At 41.6% G+C, this 20,028-nt stretch overlaps 1 protein-coding gene across 1 annotated transcript in view; it reads left to right on the forward strand.

Moving 5' to 3' along the window:
• LOC144669167 (uncharacterized) overlaps positions 1 to 20,028 on the forward strand; it is a 79,674-nt gene that overhangs the window by 41,768 nt on the left and 17,878 nt on the right. The window contains exons 5-6 of the mRNA XM_078531583.1: positions 3,960 to 4,526; positions 4,618 to 4,736. Coding sequence (XP_078387709.1) covers positions 3,960 to 4,526; positions 4,618 to 4,736 — 686 coding nt within the window. The remainder of the gene's footprint in view (positions 1 to 3,959; positions 4,527 to 4,617; positions 4,737 to 20,028) is intronic.

Consider the following 20,028-nt stretch of genomic DNA (forward strand, 5'->3'; position numbering starts at 1 on the left):
GCAGTGGCGATCAGTGCCAATGCTGCACAGAAGAGGTTGGGCATCCAATGCAGATAAAAGTGAATAATCTTATCCATGCCACCAGGGTAAGGCAACCATCTTATCACTCACACACTCAAGCCCATCATACATTCACTGGCATCTCACTCACTGCCAGCTCAAGGGACATCACCACCCATTCTCACACACATACCCTCACATCTCCTTCTGGCCTCATCTGCTCTGGAGACTGCCTCCTCAGCCCTCACCATCTTGAGTCCACTTGCACAGATCAACATGTACCCCACACAAACCCTGCGATACCCCTCTTCTTCAGTACAGCCCTCACTCTGCAGCCTCTTCCCTTGCCTGAGGCCACTTCTCCCCCTTCCCCATGCAAGCCCTAGCCCTACAGCCGCACAAAGCCACCCCCGCCTTATGACTGGTCTAGTAGGTAGAGACCTGCCTGTGAGCCCCCCTAAAAGTGCTATGGTGCTGGCTGTGAAGCCTGGTGCTGATGACTGCAAGTGCTTTCCAAAGCAAAATAGGCAAATAAACCTCGAAGTCCCAAGCGAATTGCTCGCCAGGTGCATATCACTTATGTGCCGTTGTGAAACATGTCGGTGTGATGTGGGTGGACGATCCAGCGTGAGGGGGATTTGTCCGGCAGGCTAGCCTTATAATGATGTGTTACAATGGGAAACACAGCCCGCCATTGACAGGCTGAGTGGATGATTGCAAACTGGTTTCATGATGCTGTGAAACCGATTTTTGGCCTTCTCACCATAAGGTCCGCTCACGCCGCCGACCAAACCCAATGCCAGCAAGCATGGATGATTACCCCCTATCTCTTTGCACCCTCCTTGTATCCTCTTCACAGCTTACAATCCAACCTAGCTATATATCATCAGCAAAATTAATTACATTACTCTCAATCTCCTTGTAATGTAATCAATCTTATGTAATTAATAAACCCTTCACGAAACCTCATCCCACACGTGGATCAGGTTTCATGAAAAATGCAAAGGCCGCCTGGGCTCTTCACCTGCCCGTAAGGTTGGACAGGCAGCATTCTTAACAGCTTTAAATACTTTGTTAATGGCCTAAATAGGCCTTTCACAGTTCGGCGGGCGCACAGCCGCATCGGCTGCGCTCCCGCCGAACTGACAATCTAAATGACGCGTGGTGACGTCGGGACCCCCGCCCGAGGTCACCGCGCGTCATTTTACGTGTTGGCCAGTGGGCCCCTCCCCCGCTCGCCGACAGGAAAATTCTTCCCTTTGTCTAAGCCATTGATATAGATTGTAAGTAGCTGAGTCTCCAGTACTGAACCTTGCGGCACTCCACTAGTTACAGTCTGGCAACTTGAAAGTGCCTTGTTAATGCTGACGCTCTGCTACCAGTCCTCCATTCTCATACATGAGCCCCATCTCCATGAGCCCTTATCTTGCGTATTAATCTTGTGTGTGGCACCTTATCAAATGCCTTTTGGAAATCCAAATATTCTACATCTATTGGTCCCCCCTTATCTAACGTACTAGTTACATCTTCAAAAAACTCTAATAACTTTTTCAAACATGATTTTCCTTTCGTAAAACCATGTTGACTTTGGCTGATCGCGCTATGATTTTCTAAGTGCATGGTTAAGACTTCATTAATAATAGATTCTAACATTCCCTGATGATTGATGTCAGGCTAATTGACTTGTAGCTGTTTTCCCTCTCCCCCCTTTCTCGAATAGCAAGGTTACATTTGCTAACTTCCAAATCACTGGGTTTGTTCTAGAATCATAACCATAATCATTGGAAAATCATAATGAGCACATCCACCATATCTGCAGCTCCCTCTTTTAGAACCCTAGCATGTAGGCCATCAGATCCAGTGGATTTATTGGATTTTAGTCCCTTAAGTTTCTCCAAAAGCTTTTCTCTGCTGATATTAATTATCTTAAATTGCTCACGCTTTTCAGCCCATAGAATATCCTCTATGTAATTTAAGTTTTCAACTGCGAAGACAGACACAAAATATTTGTTGAATGTCTCTTTTCTCATGATAATTTCTCCTGTCTCTGCCTCTAAGGGACCAACATTTACTTCAGCTAATATCCTTATTATAAGCTTGTAGTTCATTGAATACATTCACTTACCCAGATTTTGTGATTGACGTTACTTTAATACCAGCAGTGGCCAATTAACACCAGTGTTGAAAGATCACTGGTTGAAAAATTTTGGCTACTCAGTCATCAGGGAGAGGCTTTCCAAATGTTCTAAAAAGTAGAGGCGGTAATCTGAAATGTTCATAGTAGAAATGTAACACAAAAATGAACTAAAAGGAGTGCTGGATATATTTAGCTAAAATAACACCACCTCACAAAACAACATGATCTTTGGCTGACACTACCATGGTTAACAAAAGGACATGAACAAGGTTTTGCATTTAACCCAGTATTGTTTAGTGTTACTAGTTCTCAGAACAGTAGTCAGGCTGGCAAGATATGACAAGTCTGACAGCATCTGCAGAGAGGAATACAGTATTGTTACAGTATTCCTCTCCGCAGATGCTGTCAGACCTGCTGAGTTTTTCCAGGTATTTTTGTTTTTGTTTTGGAATTCCAGCATTTGCAGTTTTTTGCTTTTAAGATATGACAAGAGCTTCCCCTGTTCTGGGGCCTCAAATTTGCTCATATTTATAAATCACTTGGCTGAAGGAATAGACAGTTGTACATCCAAGTTTGCAGGTATTAAATCTAGATTAGGAGGGACAGTAAGTAGCATAGATAGCAGCAGGAAGTTGCAAAGGACATAGATTAAGTGAGTGGTCAAAACTTTGGCAGATGGAGTTCAGTGTGGGTAAGTATGAGGTTATCCATTTTGGACCCAAGGAAAATAATCGGCATATTTTCTAAATGGTGAGAGACTAGGAACTGTAGAGGAGTATTAAGATTTGGCAGTACAAGTACATAGATCATTAAGCTGATTGACAGGTACAAAAAGCAATCTAAAGGCTAATGGAATGTTGACCTTTATCTCAAGGTGGATGGATTACAGTGGGGAAGAAGTTATGCTTCAGCACTTATGGAGCCTTAGGCCGGGATTTTCCGACCCTGTCGAGTTGGGACCTGCCGTGGTAGACTCGGCGGCCCAGTCAAAAGCCCTTAGTCAGACCCACTATGGAATACAAGTTCAGTTTTGTGCTCTTCACTTCAGGAAAATATTGGCCTTAGAGGAGATGCAATGCACATTCATCAGAATGTGATTGGGGTTACAGAGTGCTATTTATATATATGAATTATGAGGACAGGTTGCATAAACTTGGCTTTAATTCCCTTGAGTATAAGAAATTGAGGGGTGATCTGATTAAGTATTTAAAATTTTAAAACTATTTGATAGAGCAGATGCAAAGAAACTATTTCCTCCAATATAGAAACAAAAACCAGAGTACATAATCTTGAATTTACAGTTAAACTATTTAGGAAGGAAATCAGGAAGCATCTTTACACACAACGGATTATAGAAATCTGGAATTATGTCATTCAAAAAGGCAAATGCTGAGACAATTGGACCTTTCAAGACTGAGATTGATAGATGCTTATTAGGTAAGGATAACAAAGGATTTAGAGATAAGGTGTACAAATGGAATTGTGGCACAGACCAAAGATGATCTAATTGAATGGTGGAGCTCCCATGAAGGGTTGAATTCCCTCTTCCTGTTCCTATGCCAAAATTGACAAAATATTAGGGCTGAGATTTTTGATCAAAAAGTGTGAGAAAAATTATAAACCTGTTTCTAAAGATCTGATTTATAATTTTGTTCCAAATTCCCTATTTATAGGAGTGAGTTAATACTAAAACAAGTAACATTTGTTGGCCCAGACGAGTGACTCCTTGTTTAGATGAGCAATATTGTTCTGCTTGTAAAGCAGTTTTGCAATGTCTTAATTGTACTGAAATTAAAATAATAAATCCATTTTTTTTTCGTAGGACTCTTTTTTAAAGAGCTCAAAGCATTTATCAAGTAGTGTAGTATATGATACAGCCACTCTGACAATTACAGACCTAGAAACAAGTCCACAGGAAGGCACATCCACTCAGGTATATGAGGTAGCATCAGATGATGGCCCCAGTGAAGCTACAACCCCTGTATTGATTGAAGCAGCACCAGATGATGGCTCCAGTGAAGTTACAACCCCTGTCATGATTGAAGCAGCACCAGATGATGGTCCCGGTGAATTCTCAGCCCTTCTCATGATTGAAGCAGCACCAGATGATGGCCCCAGTGAATTCACAGCCCCTCGCATGATTGAAGCAGCACCAGATGATGGCCCCAGTGAAACCACAACCCCTCCCATGACTGAAGCAGTAGCAGAGGAACGTCCAATGGAAGACACAAGTCCCCAGATGATTGAAGCAGCAGCAGATGAAGGTCCCGGTGAAGACACAACCTCTCAGATAATTGAAGGAACACCACAAGAAGGCCTGATAATAGAAATACTACCAACAGCAGGCGAAATAGAACAATTTCAATCCCCAGAGGAACTGCCTGTAATGGTAATTAAGAATTAAGCTGATCATTCAAAGCAGGATATTATTGTCTTACAAGCGGTCTTCTAATTTTAAAGAGTACTTTTTTTATTTTAAGGAGAAGGAGGAGGACACAAGAAATCCCGCTGAAGAGCACGCTGCTGTGGTCATACAGTCAGCATACAGAGGTTACAGTGAGAGGAAGAAATTGAAAGAAGAATCACGCAATCCGACTGAGTGAGTTCTGTAATCCACTGGTTCAGCAGACATATGTGAAAGGCCAATACTTCCTGTGTTTTCAACTGCCGCATCTTAAAGTACTTTTGGTTCACTACTAAAATGCACTGCTAACTTTGTTTTTTTTGTGCCAACTATTCCAAACATAAATATTTCAAACAGTGGACTGAGGAGCCATATGAAAAAAATTACTCCAGTAAAGGTTTTCTTTTCACAGAGGGAGTAGTAGAATCATTTTAGCATTTAAAGTGTTTTGATTTTCTAATGTACATCCATTTAAAATGTAGCAAATAAAATAAAAAGTTCAGCACTTTTCTTCAGCGAGTATACTTCTGACATAGCATTCAGTTTACATAGAATCAGCCTGACATGGAATAAAAGCTCCAGGATTTGCATAAGTTAAAGCATATAACACCAAAATAGTTGGACATAAAAATCATCTGTCTCAAAATTAAGGAGCTATTTCTTTCTCTAAATCATCAACCCAGACTGTTGGGTTAAATACAATTAAGACATGATACCCCTTTTGAGGTGTTTTGCAATGTATAATATTTTGTTTTAGTGCACATTGGGAAATTGCATTTCCCCATGACTGTGATTTTTTTATTGGATGGAACATCATGACCTGTGGGTTCTTCTGAGGCACTGACAAGGAAAATGTCTACTATGATGCCTTGACATCAACGATATTGACCTGATGACTGTATCTTCCCTTGCAACATAAATATTTATTCAGTCAAGCATGGTTTGGTTAAGATGCATGGTTTTAAATCATTTGTGACTATGTCCATCATTGTGTGTGATGTGGCTTCCTGCCAAATTTGTCTGTGCATTCAGCATGTCCTGTCTTACAATTATTCCTGTGCTAGTATAACTCCCATCAACTTTGAACAGCATCAGTTGGTTGAAGAAAATGAAGAAGCGTGTAAAGTCAGCCCACGCTAATTAGGTTAGTCCATTTGCATTAGCAGGACAGAGTGAGAACTCCAAGTTTTGTAGTCACCAAGTGCACCATGCAAGATTCTTAAATAGTAAATGGTTAGGAGTAGAAATCACTATCAACGATGTTAACGTGATTATAGTTCAAATTCTAAGTGCCAGCCCTGTACATACAAAACACATCAGTTTAGTGGTGGGGGAAGCTTTTCGTTGGTGAAACTCACCTTCATCTGACAATACTATATTTAGGGGCGGCCTATTAAAGAGCCTCCTGGTCAAAAAGGGAGACTCTGCATCATGACCATAACTATCCTGCCCAACTACATTGCCATGAACATGAGACTTGAGAGCACAAATGTGGCACGGGTGTTTTTCAAAATTAAATCTCACTTGTAAATATTCCACATACATTAATTTCACTTTATGCTTGAGTGTATCATCATTATTTGTTGAGACTAGCTTAATCAGAGAGCTAAATGTACTGGCATGCTCATGGTTGGCATGCATTGATGGTTGCAGGGGTGTTAGGGACATTTCCTTTATTGTGTAAGAAGCAATGTTTGCGTTTTTGCATTCATTCTTTATTGAATGTTCGTATTAGTGTCCAGTATTGTATTCACCAATCTATGGGACATGGCTGAGCTTGCAGGATCAGCTGACCCTCCTTTCTGTGCATTGTAAAGGACATTGTCTGAGATCACTCTCAGCCCAGGTAGTTGAAATGTTGTAGGTGAACTCAAAGCCCTGTAGGTACTCTGCTAGCCAACACCCTGAGATGGACCCACATTTGGACAGCACTGACTCCCCCTCTTTTAGGCCCCTCAAATTCTTGCCTTGACTGGCTGTCCCCACCACATTAGTTACCCCGTTCCCCACACCCAGGACACCAGGCCCTTCCCACTTCACTCCTCCATGCCTCCAACCTCATCCTCTGTTCTCCGCTGGATCCCTCCTCCACTCCTCCATGCACATGACCCCACTCCACGCCCTTCCTCACCATTGATTCACCTTTGTCGGTCCTGAGCATCCATGCAAGAGTCCATCCTCCTACTCCCCTCCCTTATGACATAGAGTTAAACAAGAAAAACTTACGTAAAAACAGAAAATGCCAGAAAAACTCACAGGTCTGACAGCATCTGTGCAGAGAGAAACATAGTTAACGTTTTGAGTCAGTATGACCTTTCTTCAGAGTTGACTTTATCTCTGCATTTCAGCCGCCATCGTGAATTCGAAATTTCGCATCCTGCCTAATTAAGTCACCCTGCTCGCTACAATTCTCACTCTTGTGGGCTCCATAAAATCCTCCCCATAAATTCTCAGGGTAATCCAATAAATTGTGCCACGATATATCCTCAACCATGAGAGCAAGGCTGGATCAGCTTATAGTCAGCATTGACAACAACACTATTTATAGATTTCCCATTAATGCTGTGATATTAGTCTCCATCCTGAATAAAAAAGTGTACTGTGGTGATGCTATAATGAGTTAGAAAATCAACAGATGTTTTGGGATATTCATTTCCAATTCATACAGATGTGAGAATACAACACAAAAGTTAATAGATAAGGAAATAATCTGTCTCATCATCATAACATTGTAGAATAAGAGTAATTAAGTCTAAAGCCACACTGGCATACTTATCCTGTTGGGAACTGCCAATGTGCAAAATGTGCAAAACCAGTTGCCTTTACTAGCATGAGCACGGAGAACAGGCAAGCTGATTTTAAGGGTTGACTCTTTCAATCGGGTTTCTATGTTCCATTCTGTAATGCCGCACAATTTCAGAAAAATCTCCTTGGACTTAATTAGTGCCTGTTATTGCTGACACCAGTTTGAACTTTTTCCAAAGTTCTTTCTAACTTACCTTCCTTCAAGTTAGAAAGTATGGGTTCCAGCTGAAACACTTTATTTTAAAATGTTGAATTTGGAATAGATACTGATAAGTTAACTCCTTCTATCATGTTTTAAACACAGTTTAAAATTTAAAAATTGCATTTCCTTAAAAGAGGTTGCATGACTGGAGACCACTTCTGAATATGTGTGAATTTAAAAAGCTGTGACTGAGAAATGCAGCACTTACAACCATTAAGGTGGGTGATGCTACTTTTGTAGAACAAAATACTGCTAGCATTAATATAGCAAAGCAATTCAGATATAGCACGATGTCAGGCAGAATAAAGCTTCGTCCACCCTGTCTCCATCAACATGTCTGAATCTCGACTTCAAAAGAGCACCCTCTCTAGAAGCAGTTTATTTCTCAGCCTGATGTTCTTTCAGAAAGATTGTTTTAATAGCAACGATTTGTTGACCATTATGTACTGTGGATCTTTGCCTCTAAGAATTAATTAATCTACGTAAACCCTTTTCATTGAAGATCGACCCTGGGCTCAGTCTAACAATCAACAGATAACGTGCTATCCAGCAGCACAAAATAATCTTAAAGTAAAATTGAACTTTACATTGGTTATAACACTTTAATAAATAGTTACTTGGTAGTTTAGAACTTGAGTATTGCTGAAAAAAGAAACATGCTATCTAAGCTTTTCGTCTTGCACACAACAGGACAGATTTTCAAGACTACCAAATCCAAAGGAAACAGCAATTTATACTGCATGAGAAGAAGGTGCTGATTGATTGGCAAGTGGTCTCTGATTGGCAGAGTTCACTTCCCATGGCAATGCCTTTACCAATTAGAGTCAACCTGCCTGGTTTGAGTTTAAGCAAGAGCTTGGCAGTTAGCTGTTCCCTGGTGCATTCTCCATGGCAACACCTCTACCAATCAGAGTTCTCGTGCCAACCAATCTTCTCATGAAATATACATTGTTGTTTCCTTTATATTTTGTATTCTTGTGAATCTGTCATGATAAATGAAGACAAAAATCTTCAACAGCATGTCTCTTTGTTCAGCGGAACATTTTAATACTTCACTCAACAAGGAGCACAAACAGATTTACTTTGAAAAAATGCTGTAGATCTTGTTTGCAATTTCTGAAATCTTTTAAGTTATGATTTCCTGCTTAGAAAATATTCATAGAGTGGATCAGTTTCTATGTGACCCCAATACAATCCAAGTAATGGAAGGTTAACACATGACTTCTGGTGAAAATGATCAGTAAGAAATTCTGATTTGCAATGTCATAGCAGTAAAGTAGCTTCTGTTTAAGGAAGAAAGAACTTGCATTATGTAGTTGCCTTATCATGTCTCTCAGAAATATTCAAAAAAGCTTCACGTATGATGAATTAAATTGAAATGCATTCGCTAATGTTATGTAGACAAATTGTCTAAAGCAGTTGTAGTACACTATTCTCATTGATTCAAGTTTTTAAGAATAGAACAATGTGCAAGTTTGTGTTTAAAAAATAGACTCTGTGAATTAACTTCTAAATGCACTGAAGTTTAATCAGATCAAAGGTAGATAAATGATCACAAAAAATGGCTATTTATGTGATATTTTACATCACGATATTGAGGTGGAATGATTTTTGCCATTCTACTTTATGTACTGATTCTTGGTTTATTTAATATTAATATCAGTCAGTCTCCTGTGGCATTACTGATCAACAATCCAAAGTTTGGGTAGTTGTGACATTTAGTTGCTAAAATTGAGCTGTACTTAACTTGTCCCCTGCATGACATTGCTCAAACTCTTTCGAGTTATCAACAATCACAGATTGCAACTCTTTCGAGTACAATCACAGTTCTTGGTTTCCGGGAGTGGGACATGAACACACAACCCTCTGATTCAAAGGCGAGGGTGCTATGAACTGAGCCACAGCTGACACCTCATGACATTGCTCAAATACTCCCTCTGGGGAAGTGGTCTAAATAGGCAAATCCAGGTGATTATAATGTTCAGCTGAAGCTTGTACCTCCTAAGGTCATTTGGAGGACATTTGTAGCTACTCCTAAATTTTTGGTTCCAGACCAGAAGAAGCCGGAATAAAAATTTACTGCTTTTCTTTCTCTTCTTGTAATGAAGTATAATAGACTCATACTAGATACAGCGATTTGCATAGACATCCGCATAGACCATGTCCCTACTGATTTTTTTTGTCACTTGCTGTCAGTCGTAATCCTAATTGGATGACAAGTTTCCCTGCCAATTGAGTTGATTCTTTCCTGTTCCATCTCTCTCCTGTTGTCCTAATCAGCCAGATCTAACTATGTGTGTTCAGAATCTATCCTTATTATGTTTGACAAAAGTAGGAATTGGGAGGCAACCACAAATTCTTGAAGGGAAATTGCACTGCTTTTAGGGTTCCTAGGCAAATGTAGGATGTTGGAAATGGTGGCACAGCAAATGAAGGAGCATTAACTTTAAAATCTGAGTTTATATGCTGTAAAAGTGAAGCAAACCTACCTTTTTCCTCTTTTGTGGGTCTTGACCTTTCACAGCCATCTTTTGCTGCTGTTGCCAGCTTAATAGCTTGGATGTGTCTCCACTTATATAGAGACCTGTCTTGGACTTATCCTGCAGCTAACATGATAGCTGCAAGTGTTTGAGGTCTGGAGTACACTGCCTGAGAGTAAGGTGGAGGTAGGTTCAATTGAGACATTCAAAATGGAACTAAATGTGCGGTGTTATGGGGAGAAGGCCGGAGAACGGCAGTAAGTAAATTGTTCATTTGGAGAGCTGGCGCAAACACGATGGCCTGAATGGCCTCCTGCTGCACCAGAAAGGTTCTGTGATAGCTGCTAAAATGACTAGCCACTATTTCTTGTGACATTGTCCTAAGGGAAAGGAAAGCTGTGCCACCATTTCCAACATCCTATATTTGACTAGGAATCCTAAAAGCATAGCAATTTCCCTTCAAGTATTTGTGGTTGCTTCCCAATTCAACTTCAGATTCAACTTGGCATGCATGTTATTAATGCTGCCACCTATTTCATAAGGGGTTGAAATTAGCTTCACTGACAAAGGAATATTCCAATTCATTTCAATATACAGTAATTATTGTTGAATTAGCCATTGTTGACCATATGTCCAACAGAGAAGCCAAACTATTCAATTCAAATGCAAACATTTTGTGTAATATGTTTAACTATATTTTTGATTGACTTCTCTTTTTAATTTGATACAATTATTTAAATTAATGGGTCTGCAGCATTTTAATGTATTTAGAAGCCTGTCTCTTTCATAGTGGGGCATCTGTCTGAATCCTTTAAAAACATACAAGACAGAAGGTGGTGAGAAACAGAAAGGAGGTGACACGTAAGAACACTTATTTAGTGCAGCAGTCACATGCTACTATTTCCTATTATTTGACGAGTTAGCAAGGCTTACTAATTACTCTAAATGGATAAGCTGCGTTACAGCCACTACTCACTTTTTTATTCAGCGTGTAATAAATTTGGCAGACACAACCTATTGTAGTGTTATTCTCTATTTGAAATAAAATAATGAGGGTTCTCTGGCCTGGAATTTTCTACTTGCATTTTGTTTTAACATTGGTGAGAACCCATTTAAAATACAGTAAATGGGCTATTGTTGCTCTTTCCCTTTGTGTGCTGTGAATATATGTGGAATCTGAACAAGTGAAAACACTCACTGGGATACAGTAACCTAAAGTTCACCTGAAAAGTAGTGTGAAACATGGGAGCCAGAAATAGAGCAAAAGCAAGGAAAGAAACACCCAAAATGTACCACTTCCTCTTGGCCTTTATCCCAGAACTTTAACAATCATCAGTGTCTTGGCTGTTTACATTTTTCTTCATGGAGTGAGAACAGTCTTCCAAAATGAGAGCTTGGTGAGAATGAAAATACAGGGCAGAGGGGACAGGAGATTCTAAGTAGATTAACTGTTATTATGTATAGGTAAAGTAAATTTTAATGTGATATTAATGAGCAAAACCTAAAAATAGCGACACAGGGAGAATTATGTAATACAAGTACAGTACCTCAAATCTAGCTATCTGAAAACCAGACATTTTTAAGTGGACCATGCAAGAATTTTAAGGGCAGAATTTTGCCCATGGTGGGCAGGTTCGTTAGGTTGGACAGGTAGCGAAAAGTTTACATTAATTGATTACTAAATAGCCTTATCAGGCCTTTTAATTGTTGGCGGGCACGCTACCGGCTCCGGCGTATGCCCACCGACTAAACTATTGCGGGACTGTGCGTTGACTTTGGCATGCTCGGCTGATGTCCACACACGGCAGATTAGATAAGGGAGCTTAAGATGAAGGAACCCTTAGGAGGAAGTGACCATAATATGATAGAATTTGAGAGGGAAAAGCTGGAATCAGATGTAACGGTATTACAGTTGAATAAAGGCAACTACAGAGGCATGAGGGAGGAGCTGGCCAGAATTGACTGGGAGATGCGCCTAGCAGGAAAGACAGTGGAACAGCAATGGTAGAAGTTTCTGGGAGTAATTTGGGAGACACAGCAAAAATTCATCCCTAGGAAGAAGAAGCATACTAAAGGGAGGACGAGGCAACCATGGCTGACAAGGGATGTCAGGGACAGCATAAAAGCTAAAGAGAAAGCAAACGATGCGGCGAAGAGCAGTGGGAAACCAGGGGATTGGGAAGCCTACAAAGACCAACAGAGGACAACTAAAAAAGAAATAAGGAGGGAGAAGATTAAATATGAGGGTAAACTAACCAGTAATATAAAAGAAGATTGCAAGAGTTTTTTTAGATATATAAAGGGTAAGAGGGAGGCAAAAGTGGACATTGGGCCATTGGAAAATGACGCTGGAGAAGTAGTAGTGGGGAACAAAGAAATGGCGGAAGAACTGAATAGGTACTTTGTGTCAGTATTCATGGTGGAAGACATGAGTAACATCCCCAAAGTTCAAAAGAGTTGGGGGGCAGAGGTGAGCATGGTGGCCATTACCAAGGAGAAGGTGCTAGGAAAACTGAAAGGTCTGAAGGTGGATAAATCACCTGGACCAGATGGATTACACCCCAGAGTTCTGAAGGAGATAGCTGAAGAGATAGTGGAGGCATTAGTGGTGATCTTTCAGGAATCACTGGAGTCAGGGAGGGTCCCAGAGGACTGGAAAATCGCTGATGTAACCCCCCTGTTTAAGAAGGGAGTGAGGCAAAAGACGGGAAATTACAGGCCGATTAGCCTGACATCGGTCATTGGTAAGATTTTAGAGTCCATTATTAAGGATGAGATTTCAGAATACTTGGAAGTGCATGGTAAAATAGGGCAAAGTCAGCATGGTTTCATCAAGGGGAGGTCATGCCTGACAAATCTTGAATTCTTTGAGGAGGTAATGAGTAGGTTAGACAAAGGAGAGCCAATGGATGTTATCTACTTGGACTTCCAGAAGGCCTTTGACAAGGTACCGCACAGGAGGCTGCTTAGTAAGATAAGAGCCCATGGTGTTAGAGGCAAGGTACTAGCATGGATAGAAGATTGGCTGTCTGGCAGGAGGCAGAGAGTGGGGATAAGGGGGGTCCTTCTCAGGATGGCGGCCGGTGACTAGTGGAGTTCCGTAGGGGTCAGTGTTGGGACCACAACTTTTCACTTTATACATTAATGATCTAGATGAAGGAACTGAGGGCATCCTGGCTAAATTTGCAGATGATACAAAGATAGGTGGATTTGGACAGGTTAGGAGAATGGGCAAAGAAGTGGCAGATGGAATACAATGTGGAGAAGTGTGAGGTCATGCACTTTGGTAGGAAGAATAGAGGCATAGACTATTTTCTAAATGGGGAGAGAATTCAGAAATCTGGAGTGCAAAGGGACTTGGGAGTCCTAGTCCAGGATTCTCTTAAGGTTAATTTGCAGGTTGAGTCGGTAATTAGGAAGACAAATGCAATGTTGGCATTTATTTCGAAAGGACTAGAATATAAAAGCAGGGATGTGCTGCTAAGGCTTTATAAGGCTCTGGTCAGACCATATTTAGAATATTGTGAGCAATTTTGGGCCCCGTATCTCAGGAAGGATGTTCTGGCCTTTGAAAGGGTCCAGAGGAGGTTCACGAGAACGATCCCAGGAATGAAAGGCTTAACATATGAGGAACATATGAGGAACGTTTGAGGACTCTGGGTCTATACTCAATGGAGTTTAGAAGGATGAGGGGGGATCTGATTGAAACTTACAGAATACTGAAAGGCCTAGATAGAGTGGATGTGGGGAAGATGTTTCCATTAGTAGGAGAGACTAGGGCCCGAGGGCACAGCCTCAGAGTAAAGGGAAGACCTTTTAGAACAGAGATGAGGAGAAACTTCTTTAGCGAGAGAGTGGTGAATCTATGGAATTCATTGCCACAGAAGGCTGTGGAGGCCAGGTCATTGAGTGTATTTAAGACCAAGATAGATAGGTTCTTGATTGGTTCGAGGATCAAAGGTTACGGGGAGAAGGCGGGAGAATGGGGTTGAGAAACTTATCAGCCATGATTGAATGGTGGAGCAGACTCGATGGGCCGAATGGCCTAATTTCTGCTCCTATGTCTTATGGTCTTATGGTCATTTCACACTTGAGCGGGTCGGGCATGCACCTGCCCGCTGAGCGAAAATTTCTGCCCTAAGTGTGACGAAACGAGTGAAAAATCTTATTGAGCTTGTTCGGGTAATTGCTGCATCAGCGCTGCGGCATACCGAGTAGTTATCCATTTCACATGCCAGTTGTTTCCTGCACTGACCCCACCCAACCCAGCTCGGAAAAGTTCGGGGAGCTGTATTTCTCTGCACACCTTTCATTTTGAGTGTTCCCCTAGTATTCCAGTGACCCAAAGTGAACACAGTTTTAAGCTGTGGCCTTACCAAAGCGCTATCTAGCTTCAGCCTTAGACTTGGACTTGATTGTTGTCAATCTTTATCTAATTACACAACAGGTGCTGTGAAATGCCTCAGGACTTTTTTCCGAAAACCATAAAAATCCAAAATCCGGCACACACTTGGTCTTGAGGTTGCCTGTTTTGAGACACTCAAATTTTCTTGTAACATGCGGTATTCATGCACCGGGTTGATTTGGCAAACAAAGTGTCAGTAAGACATATTGCTCTGAACTGGTGAAAGAGATGTAAACAATCCAACATAGAGAGAGACCAATTTCAGGAGCGAGGCTTTGAAAGAGTCATCTCAGTGATGAGAAAACACGCAGCAGAGGAGGAAAATGGCCTGGCTACCTGAGCTAAGGTGGGAAAGGCAGAATGGAAAGGTAAAATAGGATCACCCAGAGCTACTTACGCTTTCAAATGAAGTTGAAGCTGTAGCTGCTTGTGAGGAAAATGAGGTGTCTGAACAGGGTCATCACATAAATATCACTTGTAGTATAACAATTTAAAAGATGGGTTATGCTAATGTATGACGTAGATGATGATGTACTACTGATATCAGCCAGTCATGTGTTAGACTCTCTCTTTCTCTTGAGAGAGAGAGAGAGAGGTTGGAATCATGCGTAGGAGCAACGTTCCTACTCTGTAACCTGTTTCGATGTCGTATTAATAAACAAGTGTTACGCAGATACCAGAGTATGTTTACAGTCTGTTTAAGAACCAAGTCCCATGCCTAGAGACCAAGGTAGAAGGACCCATCTCAGAACATTGTGGCAACAGTAGCAACTTCGACGTTAAACAAAACCAAATCGGTGCTATTGCAGGAACCATAGAGTGAAGAAAGCTTTGAAAGCAGCTCAAAATTTTCGGCGGACGAAGGAGGCACACTGGAGAGAAGTAACGATGACTGTACCTGGTGAACATGCCTTTGCCTCACCCATTTCACTGCAGGGGGTGCGGAATGTTTCCAGTGTGGTAAAACACTTTAAGTGTTTCTGAAAGTGCAGTAATTTTCATCGAAGTCAAAGGCCAGAAAATATTTACGAAACACAATTCTTCAAAAAAATGGAAAGTCCTGAATAAGACAAGATTACAGAGTTCCTAGGGATGTAGATATTCTTGATCCAAACCACTGGTCAGTTACAGTCTAAGTTCAAGGCTTCGATACTACTTTTAAAATTGATAATGGAGCAGCTGTTAGTGGATTACCTTGACTGGCTTCAGGCAATGACCCTTTATCCATCAGACATCAAGTTACAAGGTCCAGGCAGCATAGATCTTCCAATCAAAGACAGGATTATTGCCCCTCATAGCTACAAGGGGCGACAGATTGTTGATTCTCTCTATGTTCTTCACAATCAATGTCCATCCTTATTGAGTGACGATGTTGGCATACTTCAAGAAATCCTCGAAAAACCAAATGATAATCATCATTTGACCAACTCACTGTCTTTCATGCAATATTCTTCAACCTTTTTCTGAGAAATAGTTGATATTCTGCCTTCAGAAGCTGAGGAAGTTTATACACTTAGCAGTGAGTTTGTTTCTTTCACAGAGACACCAGAGCAGACAAGGAAGTTATGAATCCCTCAGTTCTTCATGAAGTAAAGCCAGAGGTGGCAAATGGTGACCACCCCCATGAAGATCTGCTGGACCTGAATTGGCTCTTTGTAGAGAATGATGAGGAAAATTCCCTTGCAGCACTGAGTAATCTCTTGGAGGTTGAAGTCCTAGAGAAAGATTAGTCTTTCCTGTTGGTGGATGCACTTTATGAAGTCTCTCTTGCCTTTTTATAAGAATCAGCTGTGCTTCTAGTGGTTGAGCAGCATTCAGACCTTAGTTCCATTGAATCTACCAATGGACTCCTTACTTTATCTCCTGTTGTTCATGAAGAGTCTTCCACAAAGAATACTTTGCCTGAGTCCAGGTTAGATTCCATAGAGGATCACACTACTAAAGAGCTGGTACCTTCCCAGGGTAAAAGTTAATTGGCACCCACACTGCAGTCCCAGCTGAAAGTGTTCTTCCATTCAGAGCTGGAGGTCAGCACAGAAAAGCTGCGGCAGAATCTTTAGCACTTCTGAAGCTGCAGAATCCTGGACAGCAATCTTGTCCCAGAGTTAATTGTCAACAGGATGTTCATCTCATTACCGAAGATGAGGATGTCTTGTCTCCTATGTTCTCAGCAATTCTTCCCATTGCCCATAGTGGAGCAACCTCATACAAAGAGAAGTGTTGCTTTCTTGCCACTGCCTACAGAAAGTTGACGGTCCTCCCAAAATATCATTGGGAAATTATCTCTTCTTTTCCTGACAGAGGTACAGGAAGTTGGTCATTTTTGGCTTTGCTGTCTAAGTGCATTGAAATCTCAGATCTTCCATGCCTTTTCAGTCTTTGACACAGCAGTGGATGATGCAGCTGTGACAGACCTTCCTAGAGTTGAAGATCATTCCTCTCCTGAAGCTTCTTTCCAGAGTCTCACCTTTATTGTCACTTACCTGCCATTAATTTCTTGAGCATGTACCTTCTGGCCATATTTAATCTTACCTCATTTTTTTTATCACATCTCCAGTTATTCTTCCCAGACTAGTTCCAGCTTTTCAGTAACATTCCACCTCTGGCACCAAACTAACTCCCAGAGGTTTCATCTATTACACTGCCAGTTATCTATGTCCAAGGTTGTTCATAAGACCTGCTGACAAGTTATTCATAATGTCCGTTCAGTTCAACTGTTCTCACTCTTTCTCAGGCTTTTGAACCATACTGTTATTCACCACACTCATGTTTGGTCTATTCCCATATACTAATGAATAATTTTTTCTATTAATTTCTATTAATGTAAATGACTTAGATATTGTGGTAAGAAGAATACAGATTATGGTTGTGAATTTAGTTCAGAAATTTTATTTTTCACTCGAACAGAGGTTAAAGGAAGATCGAAAAGAGATTTTCAGGACTATGAAAGGCTTTAAGAGGGTAAGTGGTGACAGATTGATTGCATTCATCATCAGTTCAGCTGCAAGGAACTCATAGATTCAGGGTGAAGAAGAAAGCAGGAAGTTAATTTTTTTATATTAGTTTTATTACAACATGGAATATTTTTACCACATATTCAAGTCTGAGATAATATCATTGTTAGTAAAGGATAAGGAGGAATATAAAGTGGCATGTGAATATGGAAAAGTGAGAAAGGCAAGTAATTCTTGTTGAAGAATAAATGTAAGGGACAAAAGGTGGTCTAGTTTGCTGAACTTTCTATGGTTCTGTGTTTTTGACTCAATTACAGTCAATTGTAGATGCATATATATGACTGAGTGTTGTGGTAATGATTTCCTCAGGCTTTCCTTAAAGAATGGCAATTGTACAATTGCAAAAGTGAACCTGGTAAAGTGATTCCCATTTTCATGTTGCAGGCACATTCCCAAAGGTTGCATTTAAACTTTATGCTAGTAGGCTTTAGGGATTCTTGTGCCTCATAACCCTCATTATATTAAGTTGTGAACCACAGTGATCGTCATCTTGAGAAGTGACCGTTCCCTGATATTTGGAAAATATAAAGTAATGATTATTTTAATGTTCAGGAAGTAGAGGTAAAAACTCTGAAGTTATTCAGAAGAGAGATGCTGTGATGGGGGAATCGATGGGTTCTACAGAAGGATAGGTTGGATGGACTTCTGTCATTTCTTTGTGAAAAATAATTATTTGGAAGAATTCCCCTGTGCATTATGAAATCATGTTACACAGAAGAAATTTTCACTGACTGCATTATCAAGTTTTAAAGGAGGAAGATGTCTTTGTTTCCAATTCTATTTTAAATAATTTGTGGCTTGCATATTGATAAACCCACACAATATAAATATTTCAACCCAAGTCTTCATCAGGACAATGGATGATGCATGCCCGGCTTTGGATAAAGCACACAATCTATTATGAAGTCATAAACATTAGTTTCCAATTATCCTTTGCATGTGCTTTATCTTGATTTCATAGAATCATAGAATGACACCATACTGAAAGAGGCCTTTTGACAAGCTTAAAAGAACTATTTAAATAGTCCCACCTCCTTCATCTTTCCCCATTGTCTTGCAAAGTTTTGCTTTTCAAATATTTATCCAATTCCTTTTTGAAAATTACTATTGAATCTGCTTACAGTATGGGTGAAATTTTCTGTGCCCGCTGGCATTGGGCATGTTCAGCAGCGTGAGCAGGCAATATGGTGAGAAGGTCAAAATTCGGTTTTACGATGTCGTCAATGGCGGGCTGCGTTTTCCCCTGTTGGATGTCGGGAAACTCATTGTAGTATATCTACGTATCATTATAAGCCCAGCTCACCGGAATCATCCCACCATGCTGGCTCATCTGAGCACATCAGTGAGAAAACACGCCGGTGTAGTCTTGACAAGTATGAATTTCAGATGTTGGGACTTACCATCAGAGCCTTGCTCACATTGCCGACATCCAAGGAGCAGAAGATGCTGGAGCATGACAGCAGCCCTGTCGTGACCCTGGAGGAACGTCTATTCCATGTTGGCTTGATTTTGATGGACATGGCTCCGCCACGAAGCAACTCAAGGAAGGTGGAAAGTCACCATTGAAGGTCTGCTCAGTGTCTTGGCCATAGTCTGCAACGGATGGTCGAGGAGGTGGAGGGGAAGGTCCAGTTGTGTTTGGGAGACGAAGATGTACCGGGGGGTTGGGAGAGGAAGGTCTAGGTTCGACTGGGAAGGAAGGTGTGTTGTGGGGGGTGCTGTCAAGGTTGGGGGGTGGGGAAGAAAGGTGTCAAGGTGTTGAGATTGGGAGTGGGGGATGAAGGCGTCGGGGGGAAGTATGGGGAGAGGAGGAGGTAACTGGGGAGAAGACGGCAACTGGGGAGGTATGTGTAAGGAAAGCGTAAGGAAAGGAGTTAGAGGGGGGAAGGTCTAAGGCTGGAGGAAGGAGTCTGGAGAGGGGTAAGAGTAAGGGTGGAGGGAGAAGTAAGGGTATAGGGAGGACCCAGGAAGGGGGAATGCTTAAGGGAGGGGCGGGAAGGAGTCCGGGGTGGTGGGGTGGTAGAAAGAGCTCCAAGAATGGAAGGGGTTCCAAAGAGGGGGAAGGAGTCCAGAGGGAGCAAGGAGTCCAAGGGGGGAATGCCCAGGTGAGCGTGCAAGGGAGGGATCTGTGGAGTTGATGACCTCCTCCTGGGGAGAGAAATGAGGGTGAGCATGACCGAGGGCAGAGTGAGGTGATAGGGTGGGAGGGTGAGGGTGCGACGGTATCGGTAGAAGGGACGGCGAAGGTCATTGGTGGGGACTTGGAGGCAGGCAGGGACCCTGGGGGTGGGAAAGAGGAGGTTGGGGAGGTGAATGTGGATGGGGGTGGGATTTTTGGGAAGGTAGGGAACATGCACATTCACCTGGACATCCAGGAAAGAAAAGGGTTGTGGCTGGTAGGTGACAGTGGGGAGGTGGAAGGTGATGCCAAGGGTGTTGACAGTGATGGAGTAAAGGAAATGGGTGACTGGGGGAGGGGAAAGGATGGGAGACCTCAAGAAAAACTGTACTGCTATCATGTTTGCTAAATCGAAATTGAAACGAGAATCATAGTGGGCGAGAACAGGCGCTGCATGGGAGT

Source organism: Cetorhinus maximus, chromosome 2 (genome assembly GCF_964194155.1).
Source record: "Cetorhinus maximus chromosome 2, sCetMax3.hap1.1, whole genome shotgun sequence".
NCBI lineage: Eukaryota > Metazoa > Chordata > Chondrichthyes > Lamniformes > Cetorhinidae > Cetorhinus > Cetorhinus maximus.